The following is a 25466-nucleotide window of genomic DNA, read 5'->3' as shown; positions in this document are numbered from 1 at the left end:
CCAACATTTTAGTCGCTTTACTAGCGGTAATCGCATTGCAGGCTCATGTTCATCTTGCGGTCAATGATGACCCCTAAGTCTCTTTCTTCCATAGTGCTAGCCAGCGTAGCACTGTCGAGCCTATAAGGATGCTGCAGGTTTTTCCTCCCAAGGTGGAAAACCTTGCATTTTTCAGTGTTTAACACCATCAGGTTTTCATCTGCCCATTTTCTCAGCCTGTCCAGGTCAGCCTGGATCACCTTCCTGTCTTCAGGTGTGGATGCTTTGCCCCAAAGTTTGGTGTCATCGGTGAACTTGACCAGTCTGCTTCTGACTCCAATGTCCACATCATTAATGAAGATGTTGAACAATATGGGTCCAAGGACAGAGCCCTGAGGGTCCCCACTGGTCACAGAGCACCACGATGATTGACTTCCGTCTATTACCACCCTCTGGGTCTGACCACGGAGCCAATTCCCCAGCCAGCAGATCGTGGTGGACCCAAGGCCACAATTGGCCAGTTTCGCCAAGAGGTGATCATGGGATACCAGATCGAAGGCTTTTTTGAAGTCAAGATATATGACATCAATTATTATTGAGACTCATCCAGCTTTCTGACTACTACCCCATGCTGCCCATTCATGTGGGCACCAATGATACTGCCAGGGGAGACTCTGAGCAGAGCAAAAGTGACTACAGGGCTCTGTGTCCAAGGGTGAAGGGGGTCGGGGCTCAGGTGGTGTTCTCAATCCATCCAGTCAAGGAGAAGGACCCAAGCAGGAGCAGATGCATCCTGCAGATCAATGCCTGGCTGTGCAGGTGGTGTTGCGAGCAGGGCTTTGGTTTCTTTGACCACAGAATGTTGTTTCAAGAAGAAGGATTGCTGGGAAGAGATGGGATCCACCTGACAAAGAGAAGGAAGAACATCTGCATAGATAGGCTCATTCACCTAGTGAGGAGGGTTTTAAGCTAGGTTTGCCAGGGGATGAAGACCAAAGCCCTGAGGTAAGTAGGGAAATGAGTGGCTTGGAGGAAGTGCAAGCAGGAAGGGACAATAGGGAGGCATTTTCATTCTTCCTGAGAAAATAGGGTTATTGCCTAGTTACCTCAGGTGCCTGTACACTAATGCACGGAGCCTGGAAAACAAGCAGGAAGAAATGGATGTCCTTGGACAGAACTATGACATGATTAGAATAACAGAGACTTGGTGGGATAGCGCGCATGACTGGAGCATGGTCATGGATGGGTACAAACTGTTCAGATAGGACAGGCAGGGGAGAAGAGGAGCAGAAGTTGTGCTGTATGTAAAAGGGCTGTATGATTGCTCAGAGCTCCAGTATGAAACTGGAGATAGGCCTGTTGAAAGTCTCTGGGTTAGCATCAGAGGGGAGAGCAACAAGGGTAATGTCATGGTGGGGGTCTGCCATAGACCGTCAGACCAGGAGGAAGTGGTGGATGAGGCTTTCTTCAAACAGCTAGTGGAAGTTTCCCAGTCACAGACCCTGGTCCTCATGAGAGACTCCAGTCACCCTGACATCTGCTGAGAGGGCAATACAGCAGCACACAGGCAATTCAGGAAGTTTTTGGAGAATGTTGGGGACAAATTCCTGGTGCAAGTGCTGGAGGGCCAACTAGGGGCCATGCTCTTCTTAACCTGCTGCTCACAAACGGGGAAGATTTGGTGGGGGATGTAGTAGTGGATGGCAACTTGGGCAGCAGTGACCATGAGATAACTGAGTTCAGGATCCTGAGGAAAAGAAGGATGGAGAGCAGCAGAGTAAGGACCCTGGACTTCAGAAAAGCAGACTGACTCTCTTGGGGAATTGATGGGCAGGATCCCCTGGGAAGCCAGGCTGAGGGGGAGGGGAGTCCAGGAGAGCTGTACTTTAAAGAAACCTTACTGAGGGCACAGGAAAAAAAACATCCCAATGTGCTGGAAGTATGGCAGAAGACCAGCTTGGCTTAGCAGGGAACTCTTCAGTAAGCTAAACACAAAAAGGAAGTTTATAAGAAGTAGAAACTTGGACAAACAGGTATGGAGGTTAGATCAGTCCTGAGGCCATTGTGACCATTGTGCACCTTACATGCTGTAACAACCCTCCTCCACTATGATGAGGTTAGTTAAGTTGCTTTGCATTGTTGGTGATTGTTTGGGTAGAGTAACCTGGTGGCGTCCATCTCCTCTCCAGGTATGGATGGCTGCTGGCTCACAGAGAGCTCATCTGCCCTTTGACAGGTCTTGTTTTTAGTCCTACTGGGTATCCACACACGGTCCTCACCCAGGCGAGCCCTGGTGGGGGCGCCAGTTTAGTTGCGAACAACCCAACCATGGAGCAGGCTGTACTGGTTTACATGGTACCAGATAGCAGACCAAGAGAGTCCTGGCCTGACAAGACATCTAGGGAGGATTATAAGAGTATTGCTTGGGCATACAGGGACAAAGTCAGGAAGGCTGAAGCACAGTTGGAGTTGCACCTAGCAAGGGATGTGAAGGGTAAGAAGAAGGGTTTCTACGAGTATTTCAGCAGTATGAGGAGGATCAGGGAAAGTGTGGGTCCCTTACTGAATTGGGGAGGCAACCTACTGACAGAGGATGCAGAAAAGGCTGAAGTACTCAATGCCCTTTTCACCTCAGTCCTCACAGGCAAGGTCAGTTCCCAGACTACTGCACCGAGCAGCACACTTTGGAGAAGAGGTGAGAAGCCAGCAGTGGCAAAAGAACAGGTTAAGGACTATTCAGAAAAGCTAGATGTGTACAGGTCCATGGGGCTGGATGGGATGCATCCGAGGGTGCTGAGGCAGTGGGCTGATGTGACTGCAGAGCCACTGGCCATCATTTTTGAAAACTCATTGTGATTTAGAGAAGTCCCACATGATTGGAAAAGGGCAAATATAGTGCCCATCTTTCAGAAAGAGAAGGAGGATCCAGGGAACTACAGACCAATCAGCCTCACCTCAGTCCCTGGAAAAGTTATGGAGCAGATCCTCAATGAATCCATTTCTAAGCACTTGGAAGAGAAGGTGATTAGGAACAGTCAGCATGGAGCCACCAATGGCAAGTCATGCCTGACCAACCTGATTGCCTTCTACGATGAGATGACTGGCTCTGTGGATACAGAGAGACCAGTGAATGTGATATAACTTGAATTTAGAAAGATATTTTATATTATCTGTCACCACTTCCTTGCAAGCAAGCTAAGGAAGTATGGGTTGGATGAATGGCCTATAAGATGGATAGAAAACTGATTGGATAGTAGGGCTTAGAGGGTAGTAGTCAGTGGTTCAATGTCTAGTTGGCAGCTGGTATCAAGTGGAGTGCCCCAGGGGTCTGTCTTGGGGCCGCTTTTCCCCCTCTCCCCAGTATTTTCATCAATGACCTGGATCATGGAATAGGGTGCACCCTCAGCAAGTAGTAGATATGTTGGAGGGTAGGGTTAAGATTTAGACAGACCTGGACAAACTGGAGTATTGGACCAAAAGAAATCTCTTGAGGTTTCATAAGGGCAAGTACAAAGTTCTGCACTTAGGTTGCAACAGTCCCATGCACTTTTATAAGCTTGGGTCCAACTGGCTAAGCAGCAGCTCTGCAGAAAAGGACTTGGGGTTTACAGTGGACAGTAAGCTGAATATTAGGCAACAGTGTGCCCATGTTGTGAAGAGGGCATAATGCATACTAGGCTGCATTAGTAGGAGTGTTGCCAGCAGGTCAAGGGAAATAATTATTCCCCTCTATTCAGCACTGGTGAGGTCACATCTGTAGTAGTGTATCCATTTTTGGGCCCCCCACTACAGAAAGAACGTGGGCAAACTGCACAGAGTTCAGCGGAGGGCACCAAAAATGGTTATGGTGCAGGGGCACATGACTTCTGTGGAGAGGCTGAGGGAACTGGGCTTATTTAGTCTGGAGAAGAAAAAAGATGGGGAAGATTTAATGACAGCTTCAACAACATGAAGGTTGGTTTCAAAGAGGATGGAGAATGACCAGGGTTGGGCAAAACATGGCCCACAGGCTGGATCTGGCCTAGCGGGGCAGCTCCTGCCTTAGTGTGCAGGGCTCTGGCTGCAGCTCCTGGCCTGGTGCAATAAGCAGCCACCTATGAGCAAGCAGAGCAGGTAGAAGGTGGCCAGGAGCAGGAGCCAGAGCCCCACATGCTGGGGCCAAAGTTGCCCCGCTGAAACTCCACCCTGCTCAGAGAGGTGCATCAGGAGCAGGAGCAGGAGCTGCAGCTTGAGGTAAGGGGAGCAGAGCAGCCCTGCTGTCCTAGACCCCAGCCAGCGCATGTAGCTTCCAGCAGGGCTGTTCTGCTGCAGCTAAAGCTAGCCAGGTGCTGCTCTTCTCACCTTCAGTAGCGGCTCTTCCTCCCACTCCTGCCCCTGCTGTGTTGCTCTAGCCAGGCTGGGAGGTAGCGTTAGCCCGGCAGCTCCCACTGGAAGCAAGGGGAGCAGAGCACCACCTGACCAGCTGCAGCCATCCTGGGAACAGCCCCACCAAAAGCTGTGTGCAGCAGAGCTTGCCCAGTCCACAGCTGCTCCTGCAACTTGGCCCTGTGCAGAGCACTGCAGGGGCAGCTGTGGGCTGGATGAGCTATGCAGCATGTGCTCCCCACCTCTCTCTCCCTCCCCCTCCCCCTCCCCTCACTCCCAGCTTGCTTCTGGGACCTAGCACCCAGGCAGCCCCCCCCCTTATCTTAGAGGCTAGAGCACTGTTCTGGCAGATCACAAGGTTCAAAGCGTTTTAGATGAAGGGAGCATGGACCTTGGATCTTCAGCTACCAGGACAGCAACCCTTACCTCTCATACTGGGACAACCTGCATCACTGCCTGGGCCACAACTCTGAACTCAGGGTGTGAGGAAGAAACTGATGAGCCTTGAGGGAGGAGTTGGAGAGCTCAGGGCATCAAGGGGCAAATTGGAGGGTGTTTCATGAATGGGTTTACAGACTCCAGCCCAGTTTCTGACTAGGGAGGTAGAGAGTTCAAAGGCAGAGGTGTGTAGGTGCTGACTTGCAATCTGGTCATAAATGAGCAGTCTCTGGAAGTGTGTGCTCTTCACCTGCTTGCTGGGGGGAAGGGGAGCAAAGCGGGGGCTATGGAAGCATCCCCTCTTAACCAGCACATAAATTAGGTACCGAGACCTTAAAGGGAAGACTTTTAAGACTGTTTCTGCAGTGAAAGTAGAGAGGCAGTTTCTGCCTACAGAAGTCAGGGTCAGAGAAAATATCATGTCCTCCCTTCCTGTGCTCATGCTGTGACTGGGGAAAGGGGTTGGTCCATCCAAGGATTTCTGATTCCTCTTTCCTGCATACAAGGGGCCCTCTCCCATGCAACCTCCCCATGTGCTTTAGTAATATGGGTCTTCATGATCCCCAAACCTGGGACTGTCTGAACACCTCTCCCTGGCTCCTCTGCGCACCGTAGTCTGAGGGCCTTGTCCAACTGGTGCTCCAGGCCCCTGTCTCATCTGAGAGCCTTGTCCTTCAGCAGGAAAGGGGCTGAACCTCTTCCCCTTCAGGCAATATGAGCCATGGCCTGGGGAACTCTGACCTGGTGAGGAGGCCTGAAACCTCCTAACTGGTCCCACAAGTGAACTGGCCTCTGAGGTCACCCTACTGCTTTGCAGAGGGAGCACCTGTTTCCAAAAACTTCAGGTCATTCTGTGCCACCAGCTGTGCTACGGGTGGAGATGCTGCATGTGGTGGGGCTCTGCAAAACAAAGTAATGATCCTTAGTGAGGTGCAAGCAGCTTGGTGCTGGCTGTTCCTGCCAGTGATTCTCATCGTTTGCTTTGAGGTTTGGATTGGTATGTGCCCTGGGTAAGTGCTTAGGGTTTTCCCCCATCCCTAGGCTATGCACTTAAATGGAGTATTCAGTAACACAGAGATGACACCTAGAGTCCTTGGCATGAGTAAGAGGGTGGGAGTGCTGCAGAGAACCCCTGCCCTAGATGGAAATGGGAAGGGGTCACTGAAGGAGGTTTTTGGAGAGAAGAAGGGATGCAGGGAGCCCCTGGTGTGTATAAGGATTGTGATCAAGAGAAATGACCCGTGCAACTCAAGGGCATTTTTATTTGCACTGTTTTGTTTTTGAAGATGAATAAATGGGGAGGGATGGAAATGCCCCAAAGGAATGAGGAGATGGATGCTTCAGTTACTGGCAATGGTGTCCTTGATCCAGGTAGTAAAATTGCAGACCTTGGTGTAGACACCAGGGTAACCCTTCAGGGCACAGCCTTTTCCCCAGGAAACGATCCCCTGGAGCTGCCCGTTACACACGACTGGACCACCAGAATCGCCCTGTAAGGGAGAGGGTTTGGGGGTTACTTGCACACACTCATGCAGGCAGCTGATGCCACGAGTCTAACATAGGACGGTTCCCACCCAGCTCCAGATGAACTCGGAGAGCACTGGATAAGGAGCAAAGTCCACAGGCTCCTGTGTATCTGATGGGTTAGGAGAAGGGTGAGGTAAGGGACATCTCAGCATTGTGACTGTTCCTTCTATTGACTGCCTTCCCCCACAGCATTAGGTGGAGCTTCAGGTTTAGGTGAAAAGTGCTGTGTATCCAATTCCTGCTGATCTGAGACTGAAGGCTGGACACCACTCAGAGCTCCTTATACCTCAGTCTCTACGCTCTCTCCGTAATGCATCCCACACAAGTCAGAACGTGCATGGGAGCTGGTCTCCCACAGGTGATATGGCCTGCAGTTTGCACCTCGATTCTCAGAGTCCTGGCACAATCAGTGGAACATGAGGGACTGGAGCAGTTTGTGCCCTTCAGGACGGAGTGAAACACATAAAGGGTGCTCACCTGACAGGAGTCTTTGCCACCTTCCAAGAATCCTATGCATATCATGCTGCTGGTGATTTGTCCTGGGTAAGCATTTTTGCACTGGGTGTCAGACAGGACTGGAGCTTTCAGACACTGGAGTATCTCAGGGTAATTAGCTACCAAGAACAAGGGCAGAAGATTCATGGTCATCTTAGCGACCCAAAAGTCCACTTAGCATAAAACAGAAGGATATCTGGCTTAGAGAATACAACAATGTAAAGGGGAGAGAGAGCCATTAGAAGAGAGAGCCAGTAGAAGTGTGAGGATACCAATGACTGCAGTAGGGTAGAACAGGTAATTGAAGGTCACGACTGAGAGGGTTTGATGGGGTTATATGGTCAGGTCATTCCTGGCATATGGGGGTGCTGCCAGGTGGGATTAATATATATGGGAGTCCCATGCTGGGACTAGTGGGAAGGGACTGTGCGTTGTGTGTGTGGTACTCACTGCCACTGCTGAGGGTGTTTCCCCACCCAGAAATTAAACACGTCGTCCCAACAGCTGGACAGGCTGTGGGAAGTGGGATGGTTGAGACATAAGAGTTCAAGGTTGCTGGGGTTGCCAGTTTGATCAGCATGATGTCATTATCTATGGTCTGTGGGTTGTATTTCCGGTGTCGAATGACTTTTGCGGAATTGATGAATTGTTCAGTCCTATCCTCCCGGTCGATGTTGTACTCTCCCAGCCTCACCTGGATGCGGCTGCAAAATTTAATGGTGCAATACAGCAGCAGTTAAGCACAGAAACAATGACAGAGGTGGCCACCTCCGAGTGCCTCAGTGTCTGTATGAGGAAGAGTGGAGACATCGGGGTGGAATTCTATTGGACTCTGTGCTTGAACAGCACCCAGCCACGCATGTGGTATTATTGGCATATATGCATATTTTGCAATTCTATTAACCCTGCTCGTGCACTGAGGATGCACGAGCATCCATCCACCTATGAAGCATGCTTAATAGGCCATGCTCTGGCCGGGCAAGTACCATATTTACCCAAATCAAAGTTAACTTTGAATTGAAGATGATTCCTCTGCAGGGGGCAGGCTGCAGGTTCCTTTCCTTGCAGTAACCCCCACTCTCCCTGAAGGCTGCATGCCCCCTCTCCCACCAAATGAGCCATTCTATCTGGGGACAGTCTGTGGCTCAGTTCTGGCTTCAGCCCTGAGCCTGGGGACAAAGCCAGAGCTGAGCTGACACTTTCCCAGGCCTGGTACTCAAATCCAAGACAAAGGATTTCCCCCACTCCATTCTGACTGTGGAGGGGACAACACCTCATCTTGGATTCAAGTAAATACCATATGTGGATCCATATGTGTGTATGCTGGGCTTGTATAAGTCACAACATTCTGTCTATCAAAAATCCATAACTACCAGGTATTAGACACAAGAGGAGGATGGAAGGCCTCCCATACTACTTGATTCTTGGGATAAAACATTGTTGTATCTGAGGAACAGGAGAGTCAGTTGGACCTGAGCCGCTGCAGCTTGCATTGCATTGGCTAAAGCTAGTATGGGGCACAGGAGGTTCTGTCTCTTTGGAGCAAAGCTCTATCAGGGGCGGGCAATTATTTCAGGTGGAGGGCCGCTTATTGAGTTCCGGCAAGCTAATGAGGGCTGCATGACAAGCAACCAGGGGCAGATAAATATTAATTTTCTAAATTTTTTAGGGGCCTCGTGGACTGGATAGAATGGCCTGGTGGGCCGCATCTGGTCCCCGGGCCACATTTTGCCCACCTCTACTCTAGTTAGAATTGAGGGACTGCTCACGTTCAGGGCATCATCTGCTTCACTGAGCCACATACCCTTGAACCTGCTTGCTTCCTCCCAGCTCTACATATCTCCCTTTCTTGGCTGCCAAAGAGCCCAGATTCAAAAGAAAGGCTGAAGAAGGGTCTAATGGTGTGTCCTGTAGCATGGTGCCTAAAACACCGTGTTGGGAAGCTGGAGAGATTCACGTTCAAGCCTCTCAAGTTAAGAGGGCTTAAACGTGGGATGTCCCTTTCTTGGCCAGGTGCCCTAACCACTCACCACCATCAGAACTATATGATGGGAGCTCCTTCTCCTTTTTTCTGGTATGTGTGTATCTAGCTGCATAGCTGCCCAACCTATGTGTAGCCTACTGGACAGACTCAATAGCCATGTGGACATTTCCACATCTAGACTGCAATGCTAGTAGACTGTGGTGTTATATAATCCAGTAGATCTCCAGCTGGGGCCCTCAGTTTCAGTTTCTGTACAGAAGAATTCAAGGGCTGGAGAGCAAGCCAGGAGGTGTTGCACTGGGGAGGATCTTTCTGTGACATGTCCTGCAGAATTAGGAAATCCCCTGACCTTCTACATCCATGTCTCCTCTACCCCCAGAGCTCAGTAGGCCACTAGACTTCAGATGCATGCTTGTTTGTAATATGAGAGGACCAGTTCACCCTGTCCACAGTCCTCCAGTCACACCTAGGAAGGACAGAAGCAGCATGCCACAAGGACTGAAGGATTGTCATAGAGGATCAGGCCAAGGCCCGTCCAACCCAGTGTGCTTTTGCTGACAGTGGGAATTGGTGGGTGCTTTACAGCAGGGGTGTCAAGGTTATGTCCCATGTGCTGGTTCCCGTGGAGATGGGTTATGTGGCCTGCCCTATAGCAATGATGTTAATCCCTGCTGTTTCAGCACAGCTCTAAAACTCATGGGGTAAATGCTGCTCATGCTGCTGCACCCTCTCTCCTACCCTCAGCTCTTTCTCTGGCCTTAACTGCTACTAAAATCTGGGTTTTAGTTGCCTCTGGCATCCTGGGAAGTGCAGTGGCTGGGAATGCCAAGAAGCCCTACTAATACAGTGCTGAGGACCTAAGAGGTACAGGAAGAGAAGGGACAGTCCCTGCTTCTGCATCATCCACATCACATGCTGTATGATTTAGATTTACCACTATGGATATGCCCTTGGGGTCTTGGCTAGGTCCAAATCTGATTCATTTGGGAGACCCAAAGGGATCTCATCTGGAGTGTTCCTGGCTGTCAGACAGAGCAGAACATGATCATTGTCACTCACGATTTGTAGCAGTGAGCAGCTGACACAACCCATTGTCTGTTGATGAGAGCACCCCCACAGAAGTGGTACCCAGCGTTCAGAGAGGCCTGGTAGGGCACAGAACCCTTAGGACAGGCATAGCCTCCAACGATCTTGTCGTCATCATCGTCAACAGGGAAAGCAACTGAAGGAAACAGGGAAACTGGGTATCATAATAGTAGCTCTGAGCACAGTGAACTGAAATGCAGCAGCATTCAGTGAACTACCAAGGATTTAGCAGTAACCCAACATGTTTGTAGTTTAGGAGCTGCTTCCACATTTCTGAGGACTCCCTGGAATTACCCCTGTTTTATGTCCTATTGCCTTCCAAGCCAAATAGCTGTGACCAATGTTTTATTAGCTCAGGAGGAAAACAGGATTGGAGTTCAGCAATGCTGTTCCTTTCTGACAGCTGTCACTCCTCCTGCTGCCAAATTTCTGATCCCTGCAGTCATCCCTGCCTGCCAGGTGAAGGAACTAGCTGGACAGCAGGTGGGAGAGCCTCTTGTGCTATAGAATCAGAGAAACACAGAAAAGAAAGGCTGGAAGGACCCTCAGGGAGTCTAGTCCAACATCCTGCCTGAGGCAGGACAATCTCTATCCAAACCATCCCAGACATGCTTGTCTAACCTGCTCTTAAAAATGTTCAAGGATGGAGATTCCAGAACCTATCTGGGTAGCCTGTTTCAATGCTTAACCACCCTCCTAACAAGAAAGTTCTTCTTAATCACAAACCTAAATTTTCTCTCCTACAATCTGAGGCCCTTGCTTGCCCTTGCTCCTTGTTCTGTGCCCTGTTGCCACAGAGAAAAGTCTATCTCTATCTGCGTTATAATCACTTTTCACTTATCAATGCCCCCCGCCCTGCCAGATTTCTCTTCTCCAGACTAAATAACCCTAGTTCTTTCTGCCTTCCCTGGTAGGTCATACTTCCCAGGCCCCTTATAATTTCTGTTGCTCTTTGCTTGACTTTATAATGTCTCTGCGTCTTTCTTGAAATCTGTGCCTAAAACTGTGCACAGTACTCCAGATGAGGCCTCATCAGTGCTGAATGGAATAGAAGCATCACTTGCCTTGATCTGCAAGTGGTGCTCCTATTAATAAAGCCCATTATGCTGTTGGCCTTTTTGTACACTGTTGGGTCATACTGTAACCCCCAGGTCTTTTTCTGCAGTAGTACAGCCTTGCCAGTCTGTTTGTATTTGCAGGATGAAATGAAGGTAGAAAGTGGTAAGTCCTGGCAGTGTTGCAGGACCCTAGTGCCAGGCCCTGCTTAGTATCTTGAGGATCACTTAGAGCTGTCACATTGAGCTGCTTCAGGAACAAGTTATTCTTTTACTTTTAGCCCTGGCAGCAGCATTATTTGAATAGCAGTGGGGGTTTGCTTTCATGACCAATAGGGAATTAGACACAGTTTAAGCAGCCAGTAGAGGATTTGGAAGTGATTGGAGCTGTCTTGTCAATGAAGAAGGGACCTTTCTTTGCAGCTGACAGGCTGACAGTAGATTTTTATCGAGGGTCATCAATCCCTTCCACTATATCACTTTCCATTGTGCCTTTACTGGAAGCACCTTATGATCTTCATTATGGTGCCTTTACTGGAAGCACTGTATGATCTTCATTATATGAAATATTTTTTCCTTTAGGAAAAAAAAAGAAGAAATGGAAAACATTAGGGACTGCAAGCCTCTTACCTTCTTGAATGTGGGCCACAAATTTTGCCTTCCACTTTATCCAAGAGAATCAGGAAAATATGGAGAACGTTACTCCATCCTGGTCAGTCAAATGCAAGCATAGGTTGTCTACTAGCAGACAACCGTTCTGTAGGGTGTGAGATGGGGAAGAGTAAGAGGGTCACCATTTGGTCTTGATCAAGTTAGTGCTTTCCAGGACTGAACCTCCCTTGTTGACAGTTGCTGAGGTCCATATTGGGCATCCCTACAGTTTAGGAAATAACTACAGAACCTGCATGACTTTGCAGTATTCAGCCCCTAGTAAATGGGTGTGGGCAGAACCAGTCCTGGAGCACTGATGGGTTAGGCTAGGCTGCTCTCTGAGCCTTTTATTCTTTATTTTTTCCCTTGGATCCTCTAGTGTGGTCAACAACTGGCATGGGGTGGCACAGGGCTAGTAGGCATCACTAAAGACTGAGATTTTTATATCCCACCAATCTACCATATTCACTTCTCTCCAGAATAGTGGACAACAGAACTAAAAGCCAGGTTATGGGATATCAGTGTCCTGCTTGTCCTGCCAAACAAGGAAGTGGGGGGTGGTAAGGAAGATCATGATGAGCTGATGGGGTTTACCAGTGTTTTAGGATTAAGGAAAGGAACTGAGAAGTTGATTATGCTGACTGCTTTTTCTAGGTGCAACTGAAGTGACTTAGTAAAGAGAAACATGGTCTATGTGTAAATCTAAGGGTGTGGCTATTGGTTACCTTTGAAGTATTTTAAATCTGTGGAATGTTACACTGTCATAAAGTTAGAGCAGTTTCAGAGCAGTCACAGTTTAAAGCATAATGCCCTCTCAGACCTGAACAAATGTGACTTGCCACTAGACAGCTGGTGAGCAGGGGCATGGCCAGGAGCCATGGTGGAAGGGGAGGGGTGAGATGGCAATGTAGTTTAGAGGCAGAGAGGAGGGAGGTGAAGGGAAAAGGGAGACTTAGCAAAGAGAATGCTGCTTTTTCCTTGGTTGAATTAGTGCTGGTTAAAGGTGCCTTTGGCTGCTTGCAGATGTTAAAAAAAAAACAAAACAAAAAACCCACAAACAAACAAACAAACCCTAAAACGCACTTTACCAGCAAAAGCAATGCGTTAGTTCAACCTGGTTCTGCAGCTCCTGTATAGATTGGGCACTTCAGTGGGGCTTTTTGGTACTTTTAGTTCAAACTGATTCAACCAGCTATTAGATAAAGGCACCAAAAAAGCCCCACGAAAGTGCCCAATTTATACAGCTGTCAGGCAAGCCAGGTCCAACTAAGGTTCTGGGCATGTGAGGAGCTCGCCACGGGAATGCATCGAGTTTAAGGTAAAGCACCATTTGGGGGGATTTGGGTTGTTTTTTTTTAAACATCTGCAAGCAGCCTTAGAGAATTAAGTCCTGAATTTATCCACATGGTAGGTATTGCATAGGCAGAAATGGCAAACCTTGACCCATGAGCCTCAGCTGCAGCCTAAAGTGAATGAAAGATGCCTCCACGCCATTATCCCATCCCAAATATTGTTCATGTGGTAACAGGGTGGAAACAGGGTTGTCTAGTTCATGTTCTAATCTGTCAGTCAGGAGAGCTAAGTTCTAGCCCTGATTCTGCTGTTAGCTAAGCATGGGTGACTGGTCAAAGGGGACATGTGCCCCCCCAAGCAACCAGTCAGCGACCGGGGCGGGGGGTCCCCTGCAGCCGATCTCACTGACCGGGGCCAATCGCTGTGGCCAGTTACTGCGGCTGCTTCTGGGAGTGGCTGTGGCTGCTTCTGGGAATGCAACGGTGCTCCACTCCCTGACCAGTACTTGCTTCCACCTGTGCCCCCCACCCCCAACCCATTGCCTAAGCAGCGAGCATGGCCAGTCAGGGGATGCACTGGTGCTCTCAGGGGGTGCACGTGCACCCCCGTGCACCCGCTATGCATCACCACTGTGGCTAAGCTTGCTGTGTGGTATTGGGAAGCCACTCTGCCTATTGCCCTATATGAGAGAAAATTTTGAGCTTCCTTTGCAAAGTGCTTTGAAATACATAGCTGATAGGTTCCATGTAAGAGCCTTGCCAAGTGGATACTTGATGCACCCTTAATAGACTCAATGCACCCTTTGATAGACTTGAGGCACCCCTAAGGGAAATGCCAGCTTTTAGTTTTCAGTCTTTTTTAATATTTTTTATACTATAGAGAAATAATAGAGCAATCCATCTGTTGCAGAGAACTCAGCAAGACACCAACAGGGCTTTTAACGCTATATATTTTTATTTGAAATCTTTGGGATTATTTTATATCACTCTGGTGGAGAATCACTGGATTACCTCAGTTAACCTGGTAGCTCTGCACTGAGAGCAGAGCTGCCAGGGGTTAATTCCAGACGGTTCAGCTCTCAGCACTGAGCCACTGAATTATTTTAGTGAGATCCAGGAGTCATGGAAAGAATACTTCCCCAGGCTCTCTGGTCTTGCTGAAGTTAACATAGTGGCTGCACACTGAGAATGGAGCAGCCAGAGATTATCAGAGCTGTGCAATGAGACCAGGGAGTTGGGGAAGCACGCCTCCCCCAGCTGCATGGTTGCCCTGCATGTAAACCCTAGCCCTATCATGAGCACAGAGCCACTGGCCTGTGAAACCATGGAGCTAGGGAACTGTGCTTCCCCTGCTCCATGATTTTGCTGTACTTAAACCACACAGAGTGACTGTTCTCTGTGTTGGAGCAGAAGAGAGAAGCAGAGGTGTGGAGGGTTGAAATAGGTAGAGGAGCTGAGAGCTGTGCATCCTGGGATGCTGGAGGACTGCAGATTAAACATTTATTCTCTCTGGAGCTGACTAATGACCTGAAACAACCTAGGTAAGATGGAACAAAGACAGAATAAACATAGCCCTCACTTCCACTGGCTTATTTTTAAAATGCTTAGAGGGTACGTAAAATGGTTTAACACACTTTAATGGGTGAATGCTCCCCTTTTAAGTATCTTTATGACAGTTTAAAGGTAACCTGTAACATAACCCTCAGAAAAGGGATTGGGGGAGGTAGTAAAAAACTTTCTTGATACTGCTGAACATTTCACAGTTTTCAGTGAATTTGTCTGGCAAACAGAAGGGAATGGAGGGAATGGCCATGCATCTCCCAGAATTATCTGGGAAGTCACAGGGAGGAGATGGGTTAGTGGTGGGAAGTAGCCCCTCTACAACTACATCATATCAGTCTCTTTCTTCCTTACTCATTTGCTTTGAGATTTGCCTCTCTTGGTAAATTCAAGCCACCGCCTTCCAAGACAGTCTCTTATCATTTAGAAAAGCAGCATCCCAAGCTGTCCTTTAGGACTACTCATTAGAACCTCATCTCCCAGGGTTGGGTAGTCTGGAAGAATGCCTTTCTGGTGCATCACTGCACCACCAGGATGAGGGAGTTCCCTTCATGTACTGGGATGGATGGTGTCAGCTCTTTTGTGGGTTTTTTCATACCTTTGTCCTGTCCCTGGCCTGGTATGGCACTCTTGGGGTTGGTCTGAAGTGTTTGTTCAAGAAAGATGAACACAGATTTCATCGATTTCATAGACATTAGGGCTGGAAGGGACCTCGGAAGATCATCGAGTCCAGCACCCCGCCCGAAGGGCAGGAAGTCAGCTGGGGTCATAGGATCCCAGCAAGATAAGCATCCAATTTACTCTTGAAGGTGTTCAATGTAGGTGCTTGAACCACCTCTGATGGCAGGCTGTTTCAGACCTTGGGGGCTCGGACAGTAAAAAAATTCTTCCTTATGTCCAGCCTGAAATGATCTTGCAGTAGTTTATAACTGTTTGACCTCGGCATCCCTTGGGGCGCTCTGATGACACACCGTGAAGTTCCTTGGGGTGCCCCTTGGGGTGCTCTGGTGAACAAATGTTCCCCCAGATACTGACGGTCACCCCTGATAAACTTATAGGTGGCCATCAGATCACCCCTGAGCCTGCGCTTTTCCAGGCTAAAGAGCCTCATAGATCTCAGCCTGTCGTCATAAGGTCTGGTTAAGCCACTGGGACAAAGGGAGAGAAACCTGGAGACAGTAGGAAGAGTTACAGGTCTGAAGGAGACAAAAATGAGAGAAAAAAGAAGGGGGCGGATTGAAGAGAAACTTGAGTGGAAAGCCAGAGGCTTGCAATGCAGGATTACTGATCCCCAAGGACAACTAGAAGATCAGGAGAAACTCACCTGTTGCTCCCAGGCAGGCGAGAATCAGGAGGAACTTCATGGTGTGTCTGGTTGGACCTCTCTCTGTTGTGAGAACAAGTGCTGCAGAATCCTCACCCTATTTTATACCTGCCTGATGGATTTATCTTCCCAACTCAAGGTCTCACCAGATTGCTTCTTCCCAGGTCTTGTATCAGCTCACATAAATTTAGTTACCTTATCAAGGTAGGGTGGTAATAAAACAACTGCAGGTTCCTGGGTAACAGGTGCAAGCATTTCCAGAATAAAAGACAAAGGCCCAGATCCTATTCTGTGTCTAAGGAAGACTACTTATGTGGCACTTCTATGGCTTTTATGTATCTAGTCAGTAAACAGAATGCTATTCCAGCCTTGCAGAACATCCAAAAAACCATTAAGGCACCTTGATTCTGGCCTGAAAAGTTCTGTAGGCAACTGAAAATGGCTTCTTTGTGTTCAAAAGGGATCCAGAACAGCTCCTAGGTGTCTACCTCCACCTAGGTTCTTCTAGAGGTTCAGGGACCTATGGAAACTTTTAAATATTTTACCAGGGGGGAAAGGATCCCAAGAACCTTATTCATGCCACTTAGCTGTCTGAGAGATGGAATAGGATCAGGGCCTAGTGTCCCAAATTCTGTCCCTCCATCGTGCCCTTTGTCTCCCATTTATCCAAATTCCCCAGCTCCTTGCAATTTATAGAAAATTAGGTCTGAAAGGTGTGGGCCAGTAGGAGATGCTCCTGCATTGAGACACCCGCCTCACTGTGCCTGACCACCTTCCAGGCTCTGGGTGCCTCCCTGGGGGCACCTAACATCCAGCCAACTCCCTTCCAGGACCACACCTGCAAACCTGGGGGTAATGCTGCCACCACCCGGAGTCTGGACTGATCTTGGACCTGTGCCCCCTGGGAAACACAGGGCTAGTAGTTCCTGAGGGTACTTGACCCACTGCAAGCACTTGGGGTGCTTCCTTCAGTCTGAAGCACAAATAGTGGTCTCCCTTAGTCAGCTGAACCAAGGGGACCCCAAGGCATAATCTAGATCCTCTCCCAATAAGTCTCCCACGCTAGGTACAAAGGAGAACTTTATTGGTTAGAAGGAGTAGGCTTCATAAATTCATAGACTTTAGGTTCTGGGAGGGACCTCAGAAGATCATTGAGTCCAGCCCCTTGCCCCAGGGGCAGGAAGTCAGCTAGGATCAAAGGATCCCAGCAAGGTAAGCATCCAAATGTTTCTTAAAAGAGTCCAGAGTAGGTGCTTGCACCACTTCTGGAGGGAGAGGAAGTCTATTCCAGGCCTTGGGGGCTTGAACAGTAAATAAGTTTTTCCTTATGTCAAGCCTAAAATGATCTTGGAGGAATTTGTGACTGTTTGCCCTTGTCATCCCTTGGGGTGCTCTGATGAACAGTCATTCCCCCAGATCCTGATGTACACCCCTTATAAAGGAATGGGGTACAGGGTAGAGCAATATCAGAGAAATACCTTAGAGCAAACAGTGGCATGGTAGCCTTTCATTACTCATCTGTGTTACTGCAAGCTATATATCTAGTTAGATCTCAAGTAGCTTAGTCACAAGTAACATCCAGAGGCAAGTGGAGATTCCCTCTGGAGGCAGCCAGTTCATTGATCATGAGTTTCAAGAGGGAGAGAGAGTTTCAGATGGTCTAGCTTCTCTGTGAGTTTTCATCATGGCTACTGCCCTTCCTCCTGGGCAGACCTTAACTTATATAGACCTTATGACCTCATTTACCTAATACAATGAAAGTCAGCAACTGTTGGCTACCAGCCAACCAATTTAAAATGCATCACTGGTTGCCAGGTAGACTGGCAGGGTCTCTAGACCCCTCCGTTTGCTTAGAACAATAGGGAGTTTAATCCCCCACCCAAGTATGTGATGCCAGTCGCATAGAGAGAGGGAGCAGGTTTCCCCCTCCCTCTGGAATGTATCCAGCTCAAGTTATAACTCAGGGCTACCTGAAACAATGGGACCAGAGGTGTCTGCCTTCTGCAGTGACCATGGCAACCAAATTGTCAAATAGCAGAGTTTGGGGTGAGACAGAGATGGTATTCTGCCACAGAAGGCAGAATCCAATCCCCTGCTAAAAGTGGGGCAGCTGAGGCAGCTGAAATCTGCTCTGCAGCACTCCCTGTTTTCCTGTTCATTCCTTGCCATGCCTTTGGAGATTAGAGCCCTCAGCACTCTGGCACAGGCCCTTTATATTGACTCATTAGGTCTTCTCCATTTGAAACTCACTGGGAATGTCTTAAACACTTCTAGCTAATGGGGGTTTTAGGAAGTTCCCTAAAGCTGAGCAGAAAACAGTCATTGGTTTTAGAGGAATCCCCCATTCAGACATGTTTTACATTGATTTAGAATGACAGTAGAAGGAATGGAAGCTGATGCTGAGAAAGTCTGTACTGAGGGCTGTCACGGAGATGTGCACCTCTGAACACTTGGAATCTCTCCCTGAGAACCAGGGCCTTTCTCAGGTAACACTTCCAGGCCCCTGTAACAGAGAACCTTAACCCTGTTACCCAGCTGAAGGGGGAATTATTGCAGTGGACTGAGAGTGGCTGTAGGGGAGTGTGCAGAGGCCCCAGTGAAGCACTGGTTAGGTGCACTGATGCTCAATTCCCTGCCAGGGCAGGGTGTAGGCCAGAGGTGGCCAGTGGCCAAGAGGACCAAGGAACCCTAGCCCATGAGGTGAAACTAGATTCAGGAACCCAGAATCTGAGAGGACTGGAGCTTATAAAATGGGCTCGGGTACAGTGAGCTTAGGCAGAGGGATCCCAGTTAGAAAAATGGGAATGAAGCCTTGGGAAGGCTGAGGTCCTGACAATTCCAGAATAGGCCAGGCTGGGTATTGAAGCAAAGTGCCTCCTAAGCACGATGACTGAAAACATCTGTGAGGCATGGGCATGACTATGGGGGTGGCAGGAGGAGACAATTATTATCTTTAACACTTAAATCAGGGGATTTTCTTGAAAGGGGCAACCCACACCCTAGAGTTCAGTATGAAGAAGCCTGGAGGATCATGCACAAAGTGAATGCACCTAGGAAGAGGCTACCCATTTTCTATCAACAGCCTCTCTAATTAGAAAACTGAAAAGATCAAGTCATGGCAGGAAGGAAATTGAGACAGAGTAGGGTTTAAACAGCCTGGTCCAAGTATGCCAGAGCTTGCTACAGCCCTTTGCAGTCTGCCAGGCTGGTCTCCACAGGGATTTTGTCAGCGCCACTTCATCCTTGCAGAACATTTGCATCTGATAAATTGGCAAAGGCCAGTGAAAAACTGTTTCAGCAGAGTTTTTCCTTTGGGCTCTAACACTCAGCAATGGAAGAAAGGGCTGATGTAGAGGTCATGAACTCGCAGTGACTTGTTACCGTGTGTGCTGTGAAAGGGTATGTATGAACGTTCTTCCTATAGACTTACAGAGGGAGGTAGTGCTGGGAGTCAGGATTCCTGGGTCCTGTTTCCAGCCTGTCATTGGACTGCGGCATGATCTTCATCAGTGTCTTGTGCTTCAGGTTCTTCCATAAGACTAATCATGCCAGTCTCAGTAGGATGTGTTGAAGGTTCCTGTGAGTAAAACAGAGGGAGATATCCTGAGGAAAGGTGCTGGAGCTTTGATCCCTCTGCATGTGACATGTGAAGTCACATGTTGGGGCTGTGTGGCGAGCCAGTAGGGGGAGCTCCTGCATTGAGCCTCCCACCTCACTTCGTCCATCCACCTTCCAGACTCCACGTGACTCCCCAGGGGCGCCTAAGCCCTGGCAGACCCCCTTTTGAGCCCCACCGCAGAGTCCGGGGGTAACGTGCTGTCACCACCCCGAGTGGGGACCTTCTAGGTTCTGTGTCCTTGGGGAAACACAGGCCTAATAGTCCTATGGGTACTCGACCCAATACAAGCACTTGGGGCTCCTCCCTAAGTTGAGGGCCAAAAAGGATAGTCTCTCTTAGTCCGCAAAACTAAGGGACCTCCTAGGCATAATTAAACCCACCCCTCAATAAGTCTCCTACGCCAGTCACAAAGGAGAACTTTATTGGTTACAGAGGGTAGAGGTAGAATAGGATAAGAGGTAGAGCACTATCAAGGGATTACCATTGAGCAAAACAGTCTGGCTGAGGTAGTTATCTGATATGCAAATGCATCACTGTGAGCTGACTAACTCTAGAAACACTTACAAGTATCATCCAGAAGATGGTAGAGAGCTGGCTCGGAGATTTCCAGAGAGAGTGAGTTTCATTTGGATCAGACTCTCTCCCTGTGTCCTGGTGTTTGGGCCATGCTGGTAAAATGGCTTCTCTCCTTCTCCTTGGACCAGGCCCTTATACAGCCTTTCTGACCTCAGCAGCCCAGTCCAATAGAAGCCAGCATTGTTGGCAATTAGCCAACCAATTTAAAAAGCATCACTGGTTACCTGGTCAGAGGAGCAGGGGCTCTTCCTTCCCCCCACTCAGGTGACCAGAGGGACCACACCCTAGGCACCAGGCTTTTGTCAGGAAGGCAGGGAGGACAATCCCTCCTCCCTTAGGAATTTGACCCCAGTGTCCCAAGCTGACCAGGACAGATTTCTGGACGGAGACACAGACGGTGGCCTTTCTTCCACAGGCTGTGCGAGGCATTGTTAAATGCCCTGAGAAATACACAGCCACAAAAGAAGGCTTCTGGCAAGTAATTAGTGGCATGAAAGAAGGCCCAGCATTCAGGTTGTTGCCTCTGTGGCTAGGGATAGACATGCAAAAAGCCTGATCCTGAATTGATTCAATCTTTGCAGGCTACTCTAACCAGCCTAAGTTAAACAGGTTTGCAACTGTGCAGACATTCCCTCTGGACTGAAGAAATGCAGGCACATGCCTGCAGTGGCTCAGGCTAGAAGCCAGGCAGCGCTAAATCAGCACTCCCTTCCCTTCCATAATGCTGAGTTGACAGGGGGCATGGCCAGGCCCTAGCAACACCTCTAATTAGGGAGGGGTGTAAACCACCACCCTGCCTGTAGTCCCAGGCTTTTCCCTGCTCGCTGCTCAAGCAGCAGGAGAGTTGCCATACCCCAGCTCTGGGCTAGTACTCTGAGGCAAAGGGGTGTGTGCAGTGCATGCATCTGTTGATGATACTGAGCTTTTCAATCTTCCTCTCCCTGCTTCTTCATACTGTCTGCAGCAAACTTGACAGGTGAGGGAGCCAGCAGGGGACTGATAACATGGCCTATCAACAAAACAAAAGCCTCTCTCATTAGTTCAAGCCCTTCTTAAACAGTTTTTTCCAAGGAAGGAATGGAGGGACATTACCAGATGACCTGTTGATTAGCTCCAAAAAGCCATAAGTGGACACTGTTCTATCTGCCTGTCGCTGTGAAGCTGGAGACACACACACACACACACACACACACACACACCCCTCAGCATTATCTAGCATACCACATGCCTAGGGTCAGTGGGGCTGTGGTCTGTGATGTGGGAGATGAGAGGGAGGGAGGGGGGATATTTGTTTAAGCAGTGAGCAGCAAGGAGGGGGGGGGGCAGGGGGAAGGAAGGCAGACCCTGCTGTGCCTGCAGTCTTTGCTGGAGCTCCGGCTAAGGAGCAGAGGGGAGGGGCCATCCCTTTTTTCTGGAGCAGAGAGCACAGCCCAGTTCAGGACTGCCAAGCATCTGGGATGCTGGGGGACTCTGGTTTAACTTAAATCAAGAAGCGATCTGGGGCAGACTTAACATAAACTGGTTTGACCCAAATCAGTTAAGTCTGATACTATATTCAACCCGGTTTTATCTCAAACCAGTTTCAGCAATTTTGAAACTGGTTTATATATACTGAACTTATGTTCTGTTACAGGTTTAAACCAGTTTCTGACCACTTAAACCCATGTATGTGTAATGTTTGTCCTTAGCCTGTCTGTCCCTTCCAGTTTTTGGGAGAAAATGTTCTTTGGTGGTGGGAGTAAAAGGAGAGACACAAAGAGGCACTAATATGTAAATGAATGGGTAGGCACACAGCTTGCCCTACGAGGGAAACTTGAAGGACTTTTGGTGCCTTTGGTGCATGGTAGTAGACCTGTCTCACTACAAAAGACTGAGACATAGGCTAAAGCCTTTTTATTGCCTAGGCCCAAATACCATCCCCATTTAGCCCAGTTATCAGTGATCACTCAGCCTGGGGAGTTAAATGTAGCCTGACATGATATTTGTTAGGTCACTCCCCTGTGATCCCCTAACCTGCTAACCACCTCGCTTCTCCCTGCCTCTCCCCAGATCAGGACAGATCAGTAATATTGGCCTTCGGTAGAATGATAGAAGGATGGGAAGTTCCCAGAGCCACTGGGGTGGGAGGGGCTGCCATGGTTTGTCTATGGGCCCTATACTGTCTCAGCCACAAAAGATTTAATAAGGAACCTCAGGAAGTGCTGCTGCTTGCATTTGGGGGTTCAAAGAGGGGTGTCTTCCAGCAACAGGCTTCAGGAGAGCAGGTCTATGTCACCTTTATGTGCCAACAGGGCAGTGCTCTGGCTATGTAACTGCAGCTTTGGGCACTCAGGCACAACATGTATTCTGTTTGCACATGTGCAGCTATGCTCACCCTGATCTTCCCTCCTTACCATGCTGAGAAGGCTGCACTGGCTGTGCAGGCTCCAGGGCTCCGCACATGCATAACACTGGATAGGTCCTGAAACATCAGTCACAGAAACTCTCCAAATACCAGGTGCTTGGGGACAAGGCAAAGGAGCAGTCACCTACCTTTTTAACTCAATAGTCTAGGCACTAGAGAAGAGACAGCCCAGGTCTTAGGCCCCCTGCTTAGAAGGGGTTTGAAACTTTGTCACTGCCAGGACATGGGTAGCTAGACTTGGGGTCTAGCCCAAGTCAAACTGGGGAATCAAAGTTACTAGACTAGGGGTGAAGCCAGAGCTGGAGAGGGCAAGCAGAGGCCAGGGACAAGCCAGCTCAGGACACTAAGAGATCAGGAGGAGAGCAGAATCTATCAGTACACCAGGTCCGCAAACCAGGAGGTCAGGAAGCAGGCAGAGCTACCAGAAATACAGAAGAATCCTATCTCCTAGATATTTTCTGTTTCTCCCCCTGGTAATACATGAAGGAAGTGTAGGGTCAGGTGACAGGAGGCAGCCACTCAGGTATCAGGGGTTTGTCTACACATGCAATTAATGTGATTTAGGCTTACTGTACAGTAAGTTACTTTGCAGTAAGCCAGTCCTGAGAACACGTTTACATGTGCACCCTGTGGGTGTGTCTACACAAGATGCTTTACTGCACAGTAGACTAATCTACTGAACAGTAAAGCATCACCATCTACATGTGCACATTATTTACTGCACTGTAAATTAACCTACTGTGTAGTTAGCCACTACCTGTAAATACAGGTAGTAAACTAACTGTGCAATAGTGCATGTGTAGACACTGACCAGGAGCAAATTTTCTCCTGGTCAGCCCCAACACCAGGGGGCCTGCCTAACTGACTCCCTGCAATAGCGTGCCAGGGAGGTGTATGCCTCCTTGGTGGCTGCTCCCTGCTTCCACTGCCTATAAATCTCTTTCTTTGCCCCCAGTCTTTCCTGGAGCTCCCTGTTCAGCCAAGTGGACTTTTTTAGCCTCTTAGCCCCTTTCCTGCATAAGGGTATAGACTCCTTTTGTGCCCCAAGGATCACTCCCTTGAGAAACCTCCAACCCTCCTCGACCCCCATTTGCTTGATGCTCTTGAGTTTCGCCACCTTACTAACTAGGTTTCCAAGTTTACTGAAGTTGGCCCTTCTGAAGTCTAACACTTTAGCCTCACTGGATATTTTTCTCACCTTTTGCTGGATAGTGAACTCTACCAAGTGATGGTCACTATCTCTCAGGTTACTGTGTACTCGCAGGTTCCCCATGAGATTATCCCCTGTTGCTAAGACCAGGTCTAGCAAGGTGCTACCCCAGTGGGACTGGACACTACCTGGGTTAGGTGGAGATCCTGCACACACTGTAAGAACCTCCATGGCTTGTTTTGGCCACCTGTTTCATAGATTTCATAGACATTAGGGCTGGAAGGGACCTCAGAAGATCATCAAGTCCAGCACCTGAGTCCCACAGCTTTCAGCCTGTTGTCGTAAGGTCTGTTTTCCTGAACTCTGATCATGCATGTGACTCTTCTCTGCACTCTCTCAAGCTTCTCCACATCCTTTTTGAATTGTGAAGGCCAAAACCGGACACAGTCCTCCAGCTGTGGCCTCACCAAGGCCAAGTACAATGGGAGAATGAGGTCCTGGGATTTGCTTGAGAAGCATCTATGGATGGAAGCTAGCATTTTGCTGACTTTACTAGCCACAGCATCACAATAAAGGCTCATGTTCATCTTGTGGTCAATCATGACCCCCAAGTCCCTTTCATCCATAGTGCTAGCCAGCGTAGCACTGACGAGCCTATAAGGATGCTGCAGGTTTTTCTTCCCAAGGTGGAGAACCTTGCATTTTTCACTCTTAAACACCATCAGGTTCTTATCCGCCTATTTCATGAGCCTGTCCAGGTCAGCCTGGATCACCCTTCTGTCCTCAGGTGTGGATGCTTTATCCCAAAGTTTGGTATCATCGGCGAACCTGGTCAGTCCACTTCCGACTCAAATGTCTGCACCATTAATGAAGATGTTGAACAATATGGGTCCAAGGACATAGCCTTGAGGGACCTCACTGGTCACAGGGCATCATGACGATTGACTTTTGTCAGTCACCACCCTCTGGGTCCAACCACGGAGCTAATTCCCCAGCCAGTGGATCATGGTGGACCCGAGGCCACAGTTGGACGGTTTTGCCAAGAGGTGATCATGGGATACCAGATCGAAGGCTTTAAAATTGAGATATATGACATCAATCCCCTCTCCCTTGTCCAGGTGATAGGTCACCTGGTTGTAAAAGGAAATCAGATTGGTCAAGCAAGACCTACCCGCAACAAACCTGTGCTGGCTACCCCTCAGGATGTTGCCATCATCCAGTCTGTTAAGAATGGCCTCTTTGATAATCTTTTCAAAGACCTTCCCCGGGATAGAAGTCAGGCTGATGGGCCTGTAGTTTGCCGGATCCACTTTCCTCCCTTTCTTGAAGATAGGCACCACATTGGCCACTGTTCCTCCCAGCAGATGTCCAGGTAATTTAGATCCCCCATGACCACTGGCTCCCTCGCCTGTATGGCACCTGAGAGCTGCCTGGAGAATACATCGTCTAGCTCGTCATCCTGGTAAGCAGGTCTGTAGTAGACCCCCACTACCAAGTCCTTTTCCCCTGGCCCCCCCTGGATCCTGACCTCAGTATTCCCCTCCTCCACTCCTGCCTTGATGATGGAAAATGTGTACTGCTCCTTAACATACAGAGTTACACCCCCGCCTTTTTTTCCCACTGCAGCCTATACAACCTGTACCTCTCAATGCTTACTGCCCAGTCATGCACAGAATCCCACCATGTTTCAGTTAAGCTGACTAGGTCATACTGTGTGCTAGCAAGTAGGATTGTAAGCTCCTCCTGCTTATTCCTCATACTCCTGGCATTTGTGTAAAGACATCCAAAGCATTGGATACAGGTGTCGCTGTGGATGTAGTCTTTCTGGACTTCAGCAAGGCCTTTGACACTGTAGACCACCCCATCCTCATTAAAAAACTAGGCGACTGTGGCATCGATGCCTACACAGTCAGATGGATTGCTAATTGGCTGAAGGGTCGTACTCAGAGGGTGGTGGTGGA

General features: G+C 48.9%; 1 protein-coding gene and 1 gene segment (V, D, J or C); both read right to left on the bottom strand.

Moving 5' to 3' along the window:
* Positions 1-25466, bottom strand: part of LOC102373252 — a 322638-nt gene that overhangs the window by 54511 nt on the left and 242661 nt on the right. The window contains 1 exon segment of the C gene segment in view: positions 2622-2641. Coding sequence covers positions 2622-2641 — 20 coding nt within the window.
* LOC102370737 (cationic trypsin-3-like) lies at positions 6123-15796 on the bottom strand. Its single transcript, XM_006031325.1, has 5 exons — positions 15757-15796; positions 9848-10010; positions 7255-7508; positions 6787-6923; positions 6123-6272 (listed from the first exon to the last, which is right to left on the bottom strand). Exons 1-5 carry the CDS (start codon positions 15794-15796, stop codon positions 6123-6125), a joined length of 744 nt encoding a protein of 247 aa, XP_006031387.1.

Source organism: Alligator sinensis, unplaced genomic scaffold, assembly GCF_000455745.1.
Source record: "Alligator sinensis unplaced genomic scaffold, ASM45574v1 scaffold653_1, whole genome shotgun sequence".
Lineage (NCBI taxonomy): Eukaryota > Metazoa > Chordata > Crocodylia > Alligatoridae > Alligator > Alligator sinensis.
Note: the sequence above shows the minus strand (reverse complement) of the source record. Positions and strands in the feature narration are given on the sequence as shown.